Here is a 22148-nt window from a genome sequence, read left to right as displayed (position 1 = left end):
CAGTAGTTCTCAAAATAATCTTAAGAGGACTACCAACAGGAATACTACATTTCTAGAGAATCCATAAATACATTACAGCAACAATTTTTGAATGAATCCTCGCAAATAATTCTGGAGGAATCCTTCAAAGTATTTCTTGAACATCAAGCATTTCTATCAGAAATTTGTAGAGCATCCCATCTGGCATTCTTGGAGCCATTCCTAAATAAATCTCTTAAAGAAATCTTACTAGAATTCCTCCACAAGTGCCTGATGGCATTACTCCTTAGTCAAAATGTTCTTGTTGGGATCGTTTCAGAGGTTTCTACAAGGATTCCTTTCCATATGTTGCCTGTGATTCCTCCAAGGATTTTTCTGAGATTTTTCCAAGGACATTCCACTTGCGATTCCTTCAAATATTTTTACAATAGTTTCTTCAGGAGTTTCTTTTAGGGTGTCAGCAGATATTTCTACTAGAATCCTAGAGACGAACCAGCCAAGGGCTGAAAGTCTCTTTAATAAAGACAAATCAATCTACTAGAATTTCGTTAGGAATCCTCGCTGGGATTTCTCAAGCATTTTCAGCTGAGTTTTCTCTAGTAATGATTGTTATAGGTCCTCCAAGAATTTTAGGAGGATTTCCAGCAGACTCTGCTTTTAATCCATATAATTATCATTTTCCTTCACCATAGGAAACGGCCAACACTCATCTTGTTAGAAAAAATATCGAAAATCGTCGTGGCAAGGAAAAAGGCAAATGGAGGTACGCATTGCAAGCTAATCATTATTTTCTTCCACGTTTAGAACCTGCAGATGAGGTACTCAATCATGGGTGGAGCTAGGTAAAACAGTAAAAAGGTGCAATTATTCGAATATTGCACAAACAATTCGAAAAATCATAATTTCAACAAAAATTAACAAAAAATTAATAAACACCAATTTTTAAAAGTCATAACTCAACAAAAAGGGCCTTCAATCAAGTCAACATACAAATACATGAAAAGATGGATAAATTATTAGTGAAATTCCGAAAAAATCCACAGCTCAGGTGAGATTCGAACTCACCACTCTTATTCGCTAGACAAGTGCTTTTACAACTAAGCTACCGAGCCAATTAATGACACGGTATTTTAGTTGTCATAAGGTAATTCAAATGTCATCGACCATGTTCCATCCTTCCCTTAACATGCACCGCAAATATATCCATCTCTTATGATCATAAAACGAAGAGCGAGAGTAATTTATTTAGTGTTGAAACTGTTGCCTATCTTACAGGCGTCTCTTCATCAACCACTTGATGCGAAAGAACAAATGAAACCTGGAAGGCCATCAAACTTGTCGTTTGCACTCTTTCATTTACGACAGATTACTACAGAAGAGGTAGAACTACTAAATTGAAATGCTGTGTCATTATTTGGCTTGGTAGCTTAGTTGAAAAAGCACTAGTCTAGCGAATAAGGGTCGCGAGTTCAAATCTCACCTGAGCTGTGGATTTTTTTCGGAATTTCACTAATACTTTATCCATCTTTTTATGTATATATGTTGAATTCATTAAAATATCATTAATTGACCACTAGGATTGGTATACCGAAGACTTTACCCTAAAGTCCTTCAATCAAGGTTTACTTAGGAAATTCCTCCATGGAACTCCTTCGGAATCTTAAAAATTATTTCGGATTTTTTTTTTGATGAATCGCTACTAGGATTCCTTCTTATATTTTCAAGAGAATTGTTGATTTTTATTCCTGATGTTACTTGGGACTTCGCATCGGAAGTTTCTTAGAATATTCATTTTTTTCCAATGCGTTATTGGTGGTTTCCAGAAAATTCTTTGGGGTATTCCTCCAACAAATCCATCTGGAATTTCTTCAATGATTCACTGGGGATTTATTTACAGGATTAATTGGGACATTTTTCGAGGATTAGAGCATACTTTCTTTTTTTTTTCGTGAATATATTCAGAGAATATTCATCAACTATTAAATAGAGATTTGAGAATAGCGAATAGAGATTTGAGACAGGTACTTTTTGGCGAATTCAATAAAGCTTTTATTCGAAGAATTCTTTCAGTAAACCGTGGGAAATTTCTTGGGGAATTCTTGCAGACATTATTTCATGAGTTCATCTAGGTTTCTCAAGTAATCCACTGAAATTTCTCCAAAAAATTTAATTAAAGAATTCCTGATGAATGTTTGCGAGATTTGTTGAGAAAGCTCCAGATATTCTCATGCAAATTCTACTAAGAATTCTTTCAGGAATTTCCTCCAGGCATATTTTTCTACATTCTTTCAGAAAACCGTAGGAAATTCTCAAGAGATTCATTTCATTGAAAGTTTCAACTGTTACTTTGTAAAAAAGCTAAAAGGATGCTTTGCGGACGCGCAATTCCTTCAGGGATTTCCATTACTTATGCATTCTTTGGCAAAACGTCTGCAGAGATTTCTTGAAAAACTCGTTTGGAAATTCTTCCAGCGAATTCTTCAAGAACTCATCTACGGGTTCCATTAGCAAATTCCTTCAGATGTTTATACGTTTTTTTTTAATTCTTTGAGAAATCCCTTCAATGATTTTTTGCCGAATTCCTTGAAGGATTCTCCCAGAAATTCTGCAATTTATTCTCCCAGACATTAATTTGGAAATTCATGAATGAAATTCCAAGGGGTATTTCTCTGGGAATATCATTGACATTTTTTTGGATTTTTTTTTTGGACAAATCAATGCGTTAGAGATTTTCCAAAGAAATCCAGAATAATTCTTCTTAAAATTTGTCCTTGTAGAATATATCTTTTAAGATTTCTTCAGCATTTCACCCAAGTGCTTTTTTTTGTGAAATTTTCCAGGCTCCCCACCGATTTTTTAAAGTATTCTTTGCAGAACTTTTACAGCAATTTCTTGTTTTTTTTTTAGTGATTCATAGGAATTCCCCTCCAGTGATTTTCTTTGGGAAGCAATCCAGATTTTTTTTCGGTTTACCCATTTAGAAAATCATTAAAAATTATCTTGGTATTTTACGAGTTATATCTCCAAAAAAAAACTAAACTAACTTCTCAAGGGTGTCGTTGACCAGAGATTCTTGCCGAAATGTGTTCCATCGGCAGTTTTTTCTCAAGCTTTCCAACAATAACTTTAATAGAGTTGTTGAAGCTTTTTTAGACATTCTTTTCTGAAAGTTTTTGAGGAATCTTTGGAAGTTCCTCGGACTCGTTGCAGAGTTTCTTCAAAAATTGCTTGAGAAGCTCCTTTACTAATTTTATCGGGAAATTTCATTGTGAATTCTCACTTCAGACATTCTTCGGGAATTTCTCCATATAGCCAAAAAATTTTCCAAAGGATTCGCTTGAGTTTTTTTTTTCAGAAAATTTCCATACTATTCCATTTATTTTATCGAAAGTTTCGGCAGAGATTGCTTTTGGAATTTCTTCTGGAATATCACATTGATTTTTTTTGCAAGTATTCGATAAAGGTTACCGCCAAAGAACACCTGAAGAATTCTTCCAGACAGTTTTTTAAAAATATCTCTCCATAAAATTAAGCGATATTTCTCGAAAAAAAAAATCCATCTTTTTAATTATTTAAGGGTTTCTTGAGAGACCCTAGGGTGCCTGTACCAGTTATCGCACTACCTAAGGAAAACTACTTCTACAAAAATAAGAAGAAGACTGACGAATGTCATCGATACGTCAAACGATAGATTTGTTCTCATACTTAACAGGAAAAATATAAAGTCTGAGCCAAACCCACTTTTACTATTTATTACGGCGTGTGCCAATGATAGGATCCCTGTACCAGTTATGGACATATTTGTTAATTTCGGTTCCACTTCGCACTATTTACATGCATTCCTTATGGGATTTGCCATAACTGGTACACTATGGCGAAATAGGGTACAAAGAAGCCGAAATTTTAAGGAAAATTATTTTTTTCTATCACAATTTGAGCAAAATGGGAAGTTTGAATGAATGCTATCATCTTTTATAAACGTATTCTTCCTTCACATATATTTTCTTGTTGATTTGCATCGTTAAATGTTGAAAATCAACTATGGCGAATTTGAGGTACTATAGCCATAACTGGTACACTGAGCCTACTAACCGAATTTCTCCTGAGATATCATCGAGATTTTTAATAAAGATTTAATGAAGAAATTCTTTGAGTATTTTTTCCAGGGATTTGAGTGGAATTTTGTAAGGTATTTGCTAGAAAATTCTGTCAGTGACTCTTCAGGAGTTCATCCACAAGATATTCTATAAGTGTTTCTTTGAGAACATCATTCAAGAATTCTTCTGGGTATCTCTTTAAGGATTTCATTGGGAATTTATCGAAAATAAACGTTGGGTAATACAGCTAGAGAATCAATCGTCAGTTTCTCTAAATATTTCGATCAAGAATGTTTTTATGAAACTTCCTGAGAGATTCATTCAAAAATTCTGGCCAGGATTTTTTTGATTATTTCATTATTTTGGACTCGCTTTTGAAATTTTCTGGAGATTTCTACAATTACTTTGTGATGATTAACCTGGGCTTGTTAGGGGAATATCTGTGAGTAAAAAGAAAATCGCGTTAAGTACTGTTCCTTTGAATTCCACTAAGAATTTGCATCCTTTGACAGATACGTATTTCGACCTCAACTGTAAGGTCGTCTTCAGTGTCTTGTGTCTTTTAGTCGAGTCAAGTACAAGACACTGAAGACGACCTTACAGTTGAGGTCAAAATACGTATCTGTCAAAGGATGCAAATTCTTACTAGAATTCAAAGGAACAGTACTTAACGCGAATTACTTTGTGTTTTTTTCCTTACTAAGAAAACCTCATAGAAATTCTGAAAACAATGCACACAGAAATGTAAAAAATGTATTATTTTGAGGTTTCGTTTAGAGATTTAGAACTAATTTCAGAACGAAAAATTCTTCTTGTGTGATATTTTTTTTTTTTTTCGATAAGGCAAGATTCTTAGCTTCTGATTCATACAAGAAAATTAATTTCATATTAATTTTTGGTGGAGTAATGATTTTTTTTAATAATTTTTGTGCAATTCTCGAAGAATTGCCCCTTATTACTGCCCAGGTAACCAATAAGCAGTTAAAATTGCATTTATTTAGCACTATATGCGCCTTTACTGCAGGTCATTAAATGCTAATATGCCGTATATGCGCCATAAGTGCTAATTAAATGCAGGTTTTGGCCCAATATACGGCTGATTAAATGCTTATCTTTCCTATCCCCAAAAAATCGAACATAAACAAAAATATTTTCCCCTGCGCATTTCAGTCGCTTCATATTCTTCTCTTTCTATTTTTACTCACATTCTCCTGTGCAACTTTTGTCGCTGTTGTTTATTTTTGCAGTTGTTTTTTGCTGATCCCGCTGAAATTGGGATTCGATCCCACAATCCTCTGGTTGATGATGATGCTGAACCGCGCTACTGAATGAGCTATAAATGATCAGATAATGTGTGTTGGTTTTTTGATCTATTAAAGGCTTGAGTACCACACCGGCAGTTATTTTGCTGTGCCCGCACAACGGCTCGGACAAGTGCTGATGTTAAACCATCCACATACACGATGTCATAATTGGTTTCTTATTCCATGGGATTTATTTGGAAAACATTTGTTCTCTCATTGATTTTCTTCGTTGGTACCAATAAATGATCGACATCTAAATGGTAATGGCTTCTATAGTCGTGGCTCAAGAATTGAAAAAGTTGAAATGTGTAGCAGTTTGAGCATCGCTCATCTCTCTTAGCAGCTTTATGGCAATAAAGTAGCAGTTAAGATGCATGTTAACCAAAACATATTGTGCATTTGAAATGCTACACAACAGCTGTCAGATTTTAAGCAGCATTTAAATTGCTAATATAGGGCGATTCAGCATTCGAACTGCTATGATACAGCAGCAAGCAGATATAATGCAGTTTTATAGCTGAAATACAGCTTATTTAAATGCTTATTGGTTACCTGGGTGTTATATTGCTGTGTACGTTCAAGAAGCAAACGGTGCCCAAATGCGCTTCAAATGCGGTAACACAATAATACCAAAAGCAACTTAGCAACTATAGTCAATCTCACTGCCAACCTAGGATTCGAAAGCTCCCACTGACACCGGGTTACTTGTTAGAAAATCTTACCGAATTTGGGAGTCCCGCATTTGATATTTGCATTTTGAATGCACACAGCAATACCAAGCTATCTATCGTATCTATTGTAGTATCTGTTGTAGGAGCAAACACCTATTTAGAATTTAATGGAACAGCATTTCACTCGATTTTCTTCTACTTTTCCAGAAGTTTGTCTGAGGTGTCAGAATGTCATCCAATCTTCTTCCAAATTTTCCAATAATGCTTCTAAAAGTATTAACTAATACTGATGAAATTTCATAGAGATTTCAGGATATGTGAATAGCTTTTTGAAAAGTATTACTATTCGCTGCCAATCACTGACTAAGCAGTTCACAGAACTTGTAATGATATTTAACAGTGCTTAATTATTTTTTAACTTTTCGTCAACAGCATCAAACATTCTCAAAAATGCTACTGTTACTTGATCAATTAGTTATCTATCAATAATCTACATTTTGACCAAATTGAGTTATTCTACATGAGGTTTAAGTAATATAGATCAACTGGATCATTCTAGATCAACATTTGAGAAGGGCGGAACAACCATTACAAACTTTTGTTTCTGTTGTGATTTGTAAGAGATTATAAGTCTAAAGAACTGGAAATAGCCCTAGGAAAGACATGTGAAGCAAATGTTCGCAACGGTTGCAACACTTTTTCATATGTTGGTCTATTTTTATCTAATGGTAATTTTGAACTGTTGTATTTTTATATTCAGTGAGCCGAATGAAATGCATTTCCTAAAAAAACACATGGACTTGTGTGAGGTTCCAAATGAGTTGGATGCCGTCGGAAATTGAAAAATAAATCCACATATGAACTTGTGCGAAGATTCGGACGAGTTTGGAGACTGTCGGAAATATGAAGAAAACTACTCATGAACTTGTGTGAAATTCCGGACGAGTTTGAAATACCGTCGAAAAACCTTTTGAGGCGAACCAACCAAGGATTGAAAACCTCATTAATAAAGACAATAATAATAATAATAATAATAATAATAATAATACCGTCGAAAAAGAGAAAAGGCTGGTTGAGCGCGGGTATTAGAAAAAATTTGAGCTCATGCGGAACCGTCGTAACCATGTATAACTATCGGAAGCGAATGAGTTGAAATAGTTTATTTTCAATAAAAATCCACTCAGACTTGTGTGAGAGGGTGACGAAGGGTATTAATGGCAGGTTTCTTCTCTTCGTCATGGGGGGTTTTTGTGGGCCAAATTGCCTGAAATTTGGGCAAATAACTCAGCTTGGTTGGGAAGGATTTGAGACCAATCCTGAGGTCATCAGGTTTCAAAAAACACCCCATAACGAAGAGAACAAAACTGCCGAAAATACGTAAGTTCCCCTATGTGGATATGTTTTCGGTTGAACCGTCAGAAGTAGCAAATGTAAACTTGTTCATTTGATTGAGAAGTGCCCACCAAAATTCACAAATCCACACATGGACATGTGTACAAAGTTTTAAGACGCGCCTGGATTATCGGCTAAATTATATAGAAGATTTGATCTTTGATTCGAGAAGAAGCAGCAGGAGACTCGCGTGTATGCATTTCCATACATGTTGCGATTGTGGTAAATAATACTTGTTGCAACTCCTTAGGAAGAAATTCAGTGCATGTGGTTATGCGCCCGGTAGTTTGTCTGTACGGAACGACCTGGCCGTGTTTGGGCAGAAGTTAAAATTAGAAGAAACTCCGCCTTAGAAACTACGAACTACGGTTTAGTTGTACATACAATACTTATAGAGCTGAAACTGATATTAAATAGCAAAATCGAAATCAAAAACCTGTACTGCATGTTTAATCTATCAGTGTATTTTTTGAAACATGGTGTTTCTCCAGAAGTTCTTTTTGATATCAAGATACAGCATAGGTTTCCGCTCCTGTGTAGAGTAGAAGCTTCAGTTTTGGCCAGTCGGGTGTTTGGTCATTCAGTTTGTTGCGATCTGAACCAGCATTTTTTTACAACTAGATCCTAATGAAATATGATGATTAAAGCTGTGAAAACTGGTACCTGCACCCTACTGCTCCAGCAGATCATGACGACGACTAGTCAAAAACGAAAGCTCAAAAAGCTAAGTTAAGTACCAAGGGTCGGGAAAACAGGCGAATGGGACGTTAGCATCTAAAGTAGAGACCGAAGATATCGGTATGAATAAGTAATGCCTGGTTTACATGGACTTGACTTGAACGGAAGTTGAACTTGGTGAACTTTTTCATTCAAGTCAAACGAAATCATCTCTCTTGCCCTGTCTAAACCCGCGATTCATTTGAGATGAATTCAATTCAGTTTGCTTCCGCGCCGCACGAGTTGAACTATATAAACACTTGCTTCAACTGAGATTCATTTAAGAACATGCAAGTGGTGGATACTCATATCATTTGCAAAGTCTAAACATATCATTCCATTGGATTGGACATCTTTGAGAAGTTTGCAAGCCAGATACTTGTTCGAATTGAACTGTCTAAACCAAGCATAAGGCTTTTCATACAACGGTATGCAATAGTGGAGGAGGGTAACATTATAGTGAAAATTTAGACTATCATTTTTCCATCCCCTGTAGATGGATGAAAAAGGTTATTTGGTCAAATTTATAATCCATCTTATAAATTCAATATGTCGAGCATCTGTTTCGGGGATTATTTTCAACATTAGATGACACTTGAAAAGATTTGATTATCTAAGTGAAACAAGATTGCTTTAAGAGAATTAGCTTTGAGACTGAATAACTGAAATATTTTGACTTTTATAGATTTCAAAATCAACCGTTTTCCAATAATTTACAAGAATTATTAATTATTAATATCAAGCATATTAGCTCTTCGGAATATTTTGCGTGAAATCGAAAGATTGCCTAACCTGAAATAATCTCGAACGAATTAGGACTCAAAACACGCTGTCACCTCTGAACTTATACAATCCCCTGACTACACAATTTCCTCCGGCTACAACAGACTGCATTGTAGACGATTACCAATTAATAATATGTACATTATTTTTTATACACTAAACATGCACTGATAACGAGTTTCTTAATTAAAGCACAACACAGAAGCAAGCAACAAATATAGATACTATATACAACATTGAACCAGAGAATTATGCTAGAATTTAATTCAAAAATTAACAACAAGCTAGACAGTGAGTAGCAACGCATGCATGTAATCCAGAACAAAACTCCTTTCGGACTTACGTATTCTCCCACAGCGGCACACTTGGCCGGTGGTCTGGCGGTAGTTTGGGTCGCTGTCGTCGACGTACCCGGCTGCTCATTCTCCCCAACGCGGTTGCCCAAATCAACGGTCGATGATTCAATCGAGTTGGTGGCACCGCTGGCCTGGGTCGGCGGAGGTGATTGCGGTCGCTGCGGACGCTGTGGTTGTTGTTGCTGAACGCCAGACGACGTTCCCGGTTGAGTCGGAACGCATTTGTACGAGAAGCTCAGGCAGCTTCCGGAGCAACACTCGGCATGGGTGAGGCACTGTGGCGGGGTGGATGGAAGGGGAAGCATCATCATCAGCATCGTCATCATGTCAAAACAAACCATCAGTCATATTTTCAGTCGGCCACCGCGCCGCCGCGCGGCAGTGATAAGCAATCTCGAGGGGAATCCAAACAAACAAACGCGACCGGCAAGGTTATCGTCCAGAGGCCACGGAGGAGGATTCACCGCATCGCATCGCACACAATGTCTCTCGGTCAGTGGGTACGGTACAGCTGCTTGATTTTCGGTTCGGAGAAGTGCAATCACCGACCGCTCGCGCGGTTCAAACGGGAATTGATTACTCTGACTCGCAGAATCGGGTCCAATTGGGAATGGTAAATATCTCAGACGTAAATATGTTCAAGGTGATAATTATCCCGCTCTGATGGGTTGTTTACTCGGAAATAGTGTTGAATTGATCGACATGGATGAAGCATTGCCCTGTTACAATCCGTATGCGTAGTATATTTGCAAGTGGCAATCTTAATGATCACAATCACTATTTTTGCCAGATATTGTAAACATCAGCCAGACAGGCCTTAAAGCTAGAAAATCCAGGTTTGTTACGAGAAGGGTGGAAAAAATCCGCGCCAAATCCGCACGAGCAAAACTTGAATCCGCGCGACACTGGAAATAAATTCGCGCCAAATCCGCGAGAGCGTGAAGGTATTTTTTTTCGATATTGAAGAAATCCATTACTAGTTGAGTATTGAATGAAGAATAAACTTTTGATTCGTAAATCAACGCAACTCATGCTTTCTGAAAGTGAGTTTGAAGACATTTCGGCAAAACTCTCGTTATTTTTTTTTTTCAAAAACATTCCTCAAAGATCCATTGGGCGATTTTTGAAAAGAATTCGCTAGCAAAAATCTCAGGTGAAACATGCCAAGAATCAGGTAGTGTATTCGTGGGAAAACTATAAAAAAAAAAGCTGGGAAAATTTAAAAGAAACTATACAAAAATTAAACAAAGAGAATGAATTTTTTTTGGCTTTCTTTAAGTAATGCTGAAGAAGATAGTAACCCGAATCAAACTTTTTAGAAGATTTTTTGAAACTAGTACGAATTTAAGAAGGATACTCATGAAGAATTCTCAAAAGATCACTTCGAACATTTTTTGAGTAATGCCTTAGTAGTTATTCAATGATTCTTCAGTGAGGAATTTTCCAAGGAGAATACTTGGCGAAACCCTTAAAATTAGTAATCACTGGAAAAATCCTAGAATAACAATATTGACAATTTTCAAGATTTACTTGGAGTTCTTTGAAATTCCTACAGGGTTTTGCTTAATTTTTATGGGTTTCTCCAAGAATTCCTGCAGTAATATATCAGGAATGCCTGCAGAGATCCCTCAGTTTTTCACCAAAATTTTCACTAGCAATTCATGCAATGATTTATATACCTTTTTTAACCGTTATGTGGCCGGCAAAATTTAGCTTTTTTCTACACCGTGTATTTTAAATGGGTGCTGGGTACCCGGGTACCCTGCCGGCCACATAAGGGTTAAAAGTTTCCTCTAGGATTCCCCTCAAAAGATTTTTTCCCGAAATAATCTAGGGATTTATCTAGAAATCTCTTTTCGAAATATATAGCAGGTGCCTTTCAAAATTGTACCAGTAATTCGGGCAGATTCCCTTTCGGCTTCTGATGAACGGATATCTTTCGGATATTACTTTTAAAGGAACACCGCCGCCGGCGGCGAACGATACGTTACGTCTGGGTCGAATGTGGACTCATACTTACGGTTACGATAAAACGGAGCATAGTTAATTCGCAGAAGAAGGCGCAATATAGCGACCAAAACGTCGGATGAATGCGTAAGAATCTATTTTTGAGTTATTCCTCCAAAGACTGAGCGCCATACCCCCCAACATAATCACCATTAACAGTCGAAATTCGAAGGAATTTCTAGAAACAAAATTGAAGTTTTTTTGGAAAACTTGAATTTGAGAGAACTCGAAAGTTGAATAAAGATGCACTTCATACCCGCGATGGAAATATTGGAGGAATCGTTGCACAATTTCTTCAGAGAAATATTTTGATGAGCTGATGAAATTCGTAACCGAATTGTCGCAAACCAAAACGAAAGCTTGCTCCGAATTCTTCACTAGAAGGATGTTGGGGTCTATATGACTCAGTCAGGCACGCTGAACGTACACTACACTATCGTGGTGCGAAAATTCTAACATTTTAGGAGGGTTAAACATTTCATAATTTTGAATTCAAGTGTCGATAATCATTCAAATATTTCCTTGTACACACTACAGAAATCATTTCCGCGCCAAATCCGCGCGAGGGACAAATTCCATAGGTAAATCCGCGCCAAATCCGCGAAAATCGCGAAATCCGTGGAATTCGCGAAATCCGCGCTGTTGTAACAACCCTGAAAATCAAATTGACCACATCCGCCTCTGCCAAAAATGAAGATAGAGCTTTCTAACAGAATAAATCTAGCAACGCCATTGCGTTCAATCATCATCTCACTGAGATACGGCTGCGTTTTACACGGATCCATCGACAGGAGAAGAAAATTGGACGCTGGCGCAACATACGCCGACTGCTAAAAAGGTCCTTTGTCGAGGTGCTGGAGATCCGTGCTGCGGTTATTCTGAAAGTTGTCAGTTAAGAAGATCAATGGAGCATCATCGAGTAAGCCTTCATCGCCACCGACGAGAATAATCTGGCTGAGCTATGCACTCAGAGATAGCAGTGGATTACAAAAAACACCTGGCGAAAGAGGCCAAAGTCGCGATAGAGCGAGCGAAAACACGAGAAGCCAAAGACGTAGAACGGCAGCGCTATTCGGCTCTCGAGAAGGAAGTAAGCGATCATTTAGACGAGACAAAAGAGCGTTGGCGGACTCCCTTGCCTAAGAAAACGAGAGAGCCGCAAATATAGGCGACAATCGTCTTCTCTACTCTACCTTACGTCGCCTTAGACGCAACTCTGCAATAGCTCAACGGCGCTCAAGTTTGCAAAGTATGCACCATGATCTCGCCGATCGTTTCTCGGCGGTAGGTCTTACCATCAAAGTCAATAAAATACTAAATCGGTGAATTTCGAAAGCTGGGTAAGCAGTGGAGAATGATGAAAGTTTCCAATATCCAATAAGATCGACAGATCAAGAAAGCGTTTTTATGAGTTTAAGAAATGTATGGAAAACTGTCACATTAGTCAACGCACCAAGAACTTTCAACTCAAACGTGAATTCCGTGCTACTGTACGCCAACAACACCTGATGTTCATCAGTGGAGAACACTCAACGGCTGCAGGTCTTCATCAACAGTTGCTTTCTGTATAACATATGTGAGGCAACCGGTACAGGAACAAAACGTCGAAAGAGAAAACGTCGAAAGGGACAAAACATCGAAACGGAGTAATCCAAGCAAATAGTGAGTTATTCTTTTAAAGTAAGCCCATTCTTTCTCATGTATCGGCCGACTAGCTCAGAGGGGGGTCTTCTTAAAGCTCCCTGAAACAACACCTCAGGGTCGGCATGTTCTTCGCGGGCAGGGTATTTTAGCTCTTTCTGACCTCTTCTTTTCCCGACGCTTTCCCACATTCTTAATCTCTACTCTAACCTATCTTTTTCTTTCCTTACTTCTTCGGGGCCCCTTCTGCCCCTGGATCTTTCAAAAACTCTCACCATTACGTCACAACTTCCTTCAGGGCGGCTACGATGGCAGCCTTTAGTTGTCTGAAGCATCATTGAGTGCAAGATGAGTCACTGGCCTTCAGCGCTCGCGCTGTGACCCGGAATAACGAGACAATGTTCGCGTGTCCCCGTTAATCAGTGTATCATCCTCCCATCTTGATGGTTCTACCTTATCGACACCCCTCTCAGGCTACCAACAGAATCATGCTTTCCCTCTGATGGTGGGTTGTGGAACTTTATGTATGGTGACGCAGTATGGTAGACCAACTTACTTTGCCTGACAACTTACTGACAGAGACAACTGAAGCTGCACAAGACAAACGAACACAACCTCTCCAAGGATGGGAACACTCACTTGGAAAGAGTTACACTCACTTTCAGTTTTCTCTACTTAGAAGGGTGCACTCAAGATACGATGTATGAACGACTTTTACCTTGTGATGTCGTCTAAAACTTTGCCGAATAGAGTAGGGGTCGCACACGCATACCGAACTCATGAGGGAGCTGCGAAGGCAACTCACCACGAGGTGAATGTAAACTACACTCACCTCTTGGAGAGTCGCGTTCACAGCTCTGTCACGACCTTGGGATTCGTGTGCGACCCCTACCCTATTCGGCAAAGTTTTAGACGAAATCACAAGGCAAAAGTCGCCCATACATCGCTTCTTGATTACACGCTTTTGAGCTGAGAAAATAGCATGTGAATGTAACTCGTTGCAAGTGAGTGTTCCCATCCCTGCTGTCCTCACAATGTAAATTGACACAAAATCTTAAAAACACTCCACACTGAACTGCAAACACTTACACACTCTTCCACGTTTTGTCCATTCGACCTTTTGTCCTTCGACGTTTTGTCCTTTTGGCGTTTTATTTTTCGACGTTTTGTCACCCATTCCCCAGCAGGACATTGTAGCATAGACAGGCCCAGAGGGTCATGCCTCATGGCAGCATAAACCGAAACTTGACCTGATCACAAGATTGAGATCTTTCGACTCTGCCCTCTAAGTAGTAGTAAGTATCGTGGTAGATACTGATTAAGGCAGTTCAGCCTTTGAACATGTTGAAAAATCCAAACTCTCAGATGTTTATTACAATCTTTGATTGTTTCTCAGACACGAATGCCACATAAGTGGTAAAGTGCCTTTAATAAATATTAATAATAATAATTGATTGTTTCTGGAAACATGATTGCGTCCCTGACAACTAGACGATGACCCTATGCGTGATCGTCTAGAAAATCTATTGAGACTGCCTCTTTCAGCATATTTTCTAAAGACTTTTCCAGCAATCCCTCACCAAAGTTAACTCTAAGACATCTCTCAAGGATATCTCCAGAAATTCCTTCGAAGCTTTTTGCAGTTAATTTACGAGGGATTTGTTTACAAATTCGTGCCAAGTATGTTCCAAAGATTTCTTAGATTTTTTCGCTATTTTCGCAAAGGCTCTAAAAGAAATTCCTTATAGCGATTCCTATAGGAGTTACACATTTCAAAGATTCTGCTAACATTTTCTCCAGTGATTCCTCGAGAAAAATCCTTGCGAAATTCCAAAAACAATTCGAAATGAATTTCATCTAAGAATTACACTAAAGATTGTACACTTTTGTCTGTATTAACGAGATTTTAAAATCGGGGATAGTTCATCTGGGAACCCATTTTTAGTGATTTTGTCTGAAATGCGATTCAATTGCAGGCCCTCGTCGTGAATCCGTTAAAGATTGTTCCAGTTCCATCTCAGTTTTCATGTAGAAGTTCCACCAGGAATTCCTAAAGCAATTCTTTCTGGAGCTAATTCAAATATTCCTTAAAAAATATACAGAGGTTTCTCCAAGAATTTCTTCCAAGATTTCAGTAATTTTTTTTAGAAATATTCTGTTCTTGAAATTCCTCTGAAAGGAATTTCACCAGAGATACTTCTAGAATCTACTCTGAAGATTCCACCATCAAGTCATCCAGGAGTTCCTCCAAATTTCAACCAGGAATTTCTCCACAATTTTCTCTAAAGATGTTTTCCAGTGTTTCTCCAAGAATTTTTCTATAAAAACTTATTCCGTGTTTCTGCCTGAATCTTTCCTTCTAATAATTCTGCTAGAGGCTTCTCCAGGAATCTCCAAAAGTTTCACCATGAAGTTCTTCGAGAGTTTCTCTTAAGAATAACCAAATTTCTCCATAAGTTGCTAAAGATATAATTTCAGAAAATCCTCCAAAAACTCATGCCTAGATTCGTTCAAGAATTTCACCACATTTTCTCTAGAAGCTCTTTAATGAATACTGCTAGTGTTTCCTCTGAGAAAAGCTTTAGTAACTATTCCTTGAATTTTCCCAGAGATACAACCAAGAATTCCTGAGCTTTCTATAAGATTTTTTTTTTTTCGCGGATTCCAGGAATTCCTCTATTGATTCCACGAAGCAATTTTGTCTTGCCTGCACTTTTTGGGAATAAATCTCTGCGCGGTGCACTTGTTCCACAATTTTAAATGATGGAATTCGCAGTTTGTTGAAATGGTTATGTGTTTTTGGACGCGAGTTTTTTATATTTTTCGTACGCTGATGGGATTTTGACATTGACTTGTTCCAATGAAATTCGAGCCTTGTTAATGGTGAATTCTTAGCGGAGTCCTGGCGAAAACCTCGACGAGATCCTGTGTTTATTTTCTGGCAGGTTACTGGTATGATTTTTAGTATTGTTCCAAGCTTTCTGGAGACATTGTTTTTTTTTTAGAAATTTCTATTTATTATTGTTGACTATTTTATTTTGAATATATCCATCACTTCCAAGAAAAATCTTAAGCAAACTTCAAATAAAATGATAGGAAATTATTTTGGAAGATCGCTTTCTCACATTTTCAAAAAAACTGACCAGGCATCTTCAATGTTTCCAAAATTTATTATTTCAGAAACAATTCTCACATACCATCGCTATCTGTTGTGGTGAGATTGATTGATTTATGTATTGGGAAAACTAAATCAAACTTCAAACTTGGAAATGCTTTGCGATGCACTGAGCGCACCCAGAGATGGGAACACTCACTTGCAAAGAGTTACACTCACTTGCTATTTTCTCATCTCAGAAGCATGCAATCAAGAAACGATGTATGAACGACTTTTACCTTGTGGTTTGTCTAAAACTTTGCCGAATAGAGTAGGGGCCCCACACACATGCAAAAGTCGTGACAGAGCTGTGAAAGCGACTCTCCACTAGGTGAGTGTAATTTACATTCACCTCGTGGAGAGTTGCCTTCGCAGCTTCCTCTCGGCTTATGTATGCATGTACGACCCCTACTCTATTTGGCAAACTTTTAGATAAAACCGCAAGGCAAAAGTCGTCCATACATCGTTTCATGGTTGCACGCTTCTGAGCTGAGAAAATAGCAAGTGAGTGTATCTCTTTGCAAGTGAGTGTTCCCACCCTTGAGCGCACCTCTGCTTTAAGAATTTTTCCAAAGATATTTCCAGAAATATCTTTCTCCAGACAAAACTCTGAAATATCAACTGAAAGTCATTTAGTGTTTTGCGTCAAGAGTTATTCATACATTCCTGCTGGATTTTTTCCAGAGTTTCAATGAAAAAATCTTTCAGAGACTTCTCAAGCGATTCCTCGAAAGATACCTCCAAAAAATCTCTTGGCAATTACTTCAGTGATTTCCCCAGGAATTCTTTCAGAGAATAGCCAGAAACATTCTCCAGACAATCTTTCAAGATTTGCTCCAGAGATTCCCCCCGAAGATTCATTCAGAGATTGGTCCAAACATTTCTTGTAAAGGCTCTTGAATAGTTTTTCCATAAAATAACTCCAAGAGCGCCTCCAGTGATTGCTTCTGAGTTTCATTTGCCAATTCATGCAGTGATTCCTCCAGAAATTTTCCTAGAAATAACATTTCTCAAGAGCTCCTTTAACGGTTGCAACAGAAATAACTCCAAAAGTGCCTCCAGAGCAGATGTACCAGATCATTTTTTGAAAAATCTGTATGACTCTTTTGGGAAAATATAGATAAACTTGTAAATTTCACATCTCTGCTCCAGAGATGTCCAGAAATTCTCCCCCATTCTTTTTTTTTCGATTATTCCCATCAAAAATTGATTTTTCATCCGGGCCCTCCTGCAGATAATTTCCAAAGATTCTTCCAGGAATGGAACCGGGATTCTCTAGAAGAATCTCAGAGGGAATATTTGGAATAATCTCTAGAGCGATTAGATTCTCCGAATTTCTAGTGTATTTTCTGAATGACTGGAGGGATTTCTAGGGAATACCCAAACGAAACATTTTCACGGTAGGAATTCCTGCTACAATCTTTGCAAGATATTCTAGAGGAATCTCCGGAGGAATTCCTGCAAAAATCTTTGGTAAATCATTAGAGGTAACTCAGAAAAAAAATATCCGATTTGGATTTGTGAAGGAATCTCAGATGGAATTCCTGTACGAATTTCTGGAATAATTCGTCACAAGAAACACACATTTCTAAGTGTTAGTTTCTCGCTGGATTCCTCCCAGAGATCTTTTCAAAAAAATTCCAAAGTTCTTCTTTTTCTGGTTTCAGAATAGATTTCCAACAGTTTCTCTCGGGATTTTTGCAGAATTTCCAGGGATTTCTTCCAGAGACAGCTTACAGATATTTCTCGTAGATTTCGTACGTAATTCCTTCCGGGATTCCTTTTAAAGGGTTTCAGAGTTCCTCTTTAAATTTCCTTAATAGTTCCTCCTGGGATTTGTCCCATAACTTTTATTTCCTAGATTTCCCAGTTTCTCTCAGGATTTCTTGCGAAGTTCCTCTCGAGATTTCTCCAATAAGTCTAAATTGAGATTTTTTTCAAAATTTTAACGGGATTCCTGAAGATATTTCTCCTGGGAATTCTTACAAGAAATCTCGTAAGTTATCCCAGAAGACATACCAAGAGAAACTCTTTGAAGAAATCCTCCGGAAGCAATTTTTAAACAAATTCCAAAAAAGAGCAGACCTGAATCTCGGGATAATTTCTGGTAGTTTCCGGGAAGAGCTCTGGGAAAAATGCCGAGAAAATTTGTAAGAAAATTATCTTTTATGGATCACTGCAAGAAATTAGATAATCACCTACAAAGAAAAGCCTCGAAAAATATCCGAAAACAAAAAAAAAAAAAAATCACAGGACGAACTCCATGAAAAATTCCAGCAGTAGCTCCTGCCCAAATTCCAGAAGACTTTTCAAAAAATCTTAGGAGAAAGCCCAGGATAAATTCTGAAAAACTTTGAGAGGTATCTCAGGATTAACACCGGAAGAAACCTTCTGAGAAAGGTCGCGGGAGAAACTCTCAATAGAAATCTCGCGAGAGCCTTTGGGAAACCACCTGAAACTTCTGTAGAAATTCTAGACGGAAGCTACCGGAAATTTCTTGATCACAAGAGAATCATCTGGAGGAAATTGGAGATGGATTCTCTGCAGAAAATTAGTGAAAATCTTCTTAAAAACCTTGGAGGAGCTTTAGTAGAAATCCCAGGAATAACTCCTTCAAGACACATCCCGAGAGAAACTCTAACAGGAATTCCGCGACAACATCTGCGGTGTATCCTGAGAAAAAACTCTTGCGGAGATCTCGGGATAAACACAGGTAGAAACCCACAGGAAAAATCCCAGAAGAAATAGATCAGAATTTCGGAATACTGGAAGGAAACCATGGGGAAATTTTCAAGAGGTATTTCCAAAGAATTTCCAGAAAGAAACCCTGACGAAATTTCTGGAAAATCGTAGTGGCCGATTTTCTAGAAGGGTACACATAAACTACATAATTCAATTTTTCTTATTTATATCCACGATGTAGTAAACTCTATGGGCAACATTTTTGAGTAGACCTACAAGTAATAAAATTCGCTACTTTTTTACAACCCAATGTTTTATTTTTTTTTCATCGATGTCATATTTCCCTGAGTATTCCAGAGTCAGAGATAAGTCTCCAATCTTTGTGTTATGGTATCCGACGGGAAGGAGGCAATCCTCACTGTGGTCTAGGGTTGTACTACCTACGAAATTTGTGCGACTTGCTTAATGCTTATGTTTACTTTTTCAGTGGTAACCAGGTAAATTATTAAACCGTGACAATTTCTCATACGCTTTTTCGCCAAGGAAAGCACCCCATTAAGCCCTATCCAATTTCCAACTCCAGATATCTATGAAGTGGGCCAAGTCCTTGGACATATTCTGAGTAGATGTCTAATCAACATTTCCTCCCCATCCCCGCTGATCATAAGGACCTGGCCAGGTGTCGAGAGTTCGTTAAATGAAAGGTTTGTCAAGTCCCAGGCAACTTTTCTGACGCATTAAACGTCTCTATCGACAGCCACCCCAGGATGTGTACGGTCAGCTATGCTATGTCATATTCCCCTGAGTATTCCAGGGTTTTCCCTGTTAAATATAATTCCCTGAGAATTTCCGGTTGCCAGTTTTCCAGGTTTTTTTTTCAGGTAGTATACACCCTGATTTAGCAATTTTGGGACAATGGGAACTGAGACACTATAGCGATTATCAACGACGTGCACTACTCTGGACAATAAAAGATTGTTTAGGGAAAAATGTTGGATATAATTTGGAATTAAGAATTCTGGGAAAATCTCCGAAGAATTTCTTATAGCCAAATGATTTTCACCTTGCCGGGTGAAAGAATTCCGCAGAACAACGAAGGCAGGAAGGTAATTGATAGCTTGATTGCGTCGAAGCCAGCAGAACATACAACTGACCGGCGGCGCGACGTCAGTAGGAAGAAACCACAACCGCGCATTGAACCGTGTAAACAACGACGCGCACCAGCCAATGACCTTGAAAGCGATCTACATCGGTTTCACGAAAAACTATTTCGTACATTCTAGATAGGTAGGTAGGTACATTCTGTGTACCTATGTTTCCACTCACCACTGACTGACTGACTGACTGACTGGCTGGTTTGGGACGGAATAGCTTTTTGCCAGAATGGAATGATTGCACACAAAGTGGATTCAACACTGCATACACTCTACACACTGAACCGGCGCGCTGATGGTATGGTATACCCTATTTTGCGATTCGACACAGCCGGCAGACGATATCGATTCGGTTTACCTACCGACGTTCAAGTGGAATGATTTCGCAATATATAGATCACGCTTTAACTAATTCGATTGGATAACTACACACTGGTAGAGTGGCCCAGGTTTGGTTTGGGAACAGTAAGAAGTCAGAAAGTTTCTGACCCTCTGAAATTGATGAATAAGTGGTCAATATGATCTTCAGAAATTTTAATAAATCGTTCAAATTTGAGGAGGAAATCATCTCTCTTTTAGGGTCTAAGAGTTATAGGAGCTATTAAAACTGTCATTTTATTCAATGGAAAATCTATACGCGATTCAGAAAGAACTTGTGAAGGCCAGAACGTAATCCATTTTGAAATGTAACTCTAGTCATAAAAAGTAGTAACTATAGATTGAGCTTTTTTTGGAAGATCTTATCCTAAGATATTGCAAATCTGAAAAAATGGTAATTCACGTCATAAAAAACGACTTTTTTGAGAAAATTGAGAAAAAAGCTTTCCGGCCTTCCTTGGTCTGCTAAACGACTTTACCTATAACAACTAAACGAGTGACATTTGTCAGGTTTCAAAAACAGTCACGCATTTGTAAGGCTTCATGCCGTTTGGGGTTTGAATACGATCATCTCAAAGGACTTTATAAGGGGCCATTCATAAACCATGTAGACTTTTTGGGGGGAGGGGGGGGGGGGTCTGACCAAAGTCTACGCTCCATACAAATTTCAAATTTTTTGTATGGACAAAAGTCTACGAGGGGGGGGGGATGCGGTCTAAGACGGCCTAAGACAAATGCACAACTGATTCCATCCAAAACATTTTTGAGTTTCATGAAAGATCACATCTGATGCACCAAATTAGTTCAAATTTCCATAGAATCATATTGACCACTAAAACTTTCATTCCACCGGGTAATTTTCGAAACTCCACCTTTGCCACATTTTGGGCCACTCTTCAACAAACACTTAATAACACCCGGCTAAACTTACATATTCGCCATTTTTGGCACAGGTTTTTTGCGTGATGCTGGTTCCACCGTCGTCCCCACCACCGAACCGATTGTCGGTCTCAATAGCAGGGGAGGCTGGAACGAATACGGTGCCAACGCTGGCACTCGGCGGCACCGGGACGCACTTGTAGGAAAAGCTCAAACAGCTACCGGAACAGCACTCGGAATGGGTCAAACACTGCAACGGGGTGTAACATAATGAAAAGACGTGGAAAAATTTCACTTCTCAATGCTAAACCCAACACTAAAGGTGAGGTGCGAAAACTTCTACTAGATTATAAAGAAACATTAACAAAAAAGAACTCCGTTTAATTACATATTCTCCGTTCGCCGCGCACTTTCGATTGCCCTGAGCCTGGCTGTAATCGACCAGCGCAGCTGCCACCACGAGCAGCAAGATCAACTGCTTCATTTCCGAAATAAGCCAAAACCACTGCAAATGCAAAACAACTTTCGACCTTTCTCGTTCACTTTTGCACTTTTGTTTTTTGAGGTTGCAGCAACAGGTTTCTCCAAAACACAAACAAACACTATTTCTTGATCAGTTTTTGAACACTCTCTCTCTCTGTCAGATTCGATCGAGACTTCCCAGCACAATTTCCACAACTTCCGATTACGGCGAGCGACGATTCAAGACTGCAGCTCCCAGCGACGGAACAGCTAGATTAGAGCTTATGCTAAGTTCACCGCGGTCGGTCGGTCGTTCGGGGCGAGTGCGAAGAGGTGAGCTTTCCGAAAACACTGATCGTGCTCGCCGCGCATCGATCGCATTCGCATCGCATAAAGAGGAAAGCGTGATCGTCGTCGTCAGTGACCGATCCGTGACGTCATGGGTTTGTTCGGGTTTTACGCGGTTTGTTTTTGTTTTTATTTTCTGGTGCT

The 22148-nt window shown here is 38.6% G+C and overlaps 1 protein-coding gene across 2 annotated transcripts in view; it reads right to left on the bottom strand.

The window, feature by feature from the left end:
- LOC109416092 (uncharacterized) overlaps positions 1–21922 on the bottom strand; it is a 38241-nt gene extending 16319 nt beyond the window's left edge. The window contains exons 1-3 of one of the 2 annotated variants that reach the window (XM_019690060.3): positions 21583–21922; positions 21247–21444; positions 9287–9574 (exon numbers count right to left, since the gene is read on the bottom strand). In XM_019690060.3, the coding sequence (XP_019545605.3) occupies positions 9287–9574; positions 21247–21444; positions 21583–21678 (582 nt within the window). In that variant the 5' untranslated portion in view covers positions 21679–21922. The remainder of the gene's footprint in view (positions 1–9286; positions 9575–21246; positions 21445–21582) is intronic. The other variant, XM_019690061.3, reaches the window with a different exon arrangement.
- Positions 21923–22148: the final 226 nt, after the last annotated feature.

The sequence above is a fragment of the Aedes albopictus genome, chromosome 1, assembly GCF_035046485.1.
Source record: "Aedes albopictus strain Foshan chromosome 1, AalbF5, whole genome shotgun sequence".
NCBI classification, from domain to species: Eukaryota; Metazoa; Arthropoda; class Insecta; order Diptera; family Culicidae; genus Aedes; species Aedes albopictus.
Note: the sequence above shows the minus strand (reverse complement) of the source record. Positions and strands in the feature narration are given on the sequence as shown.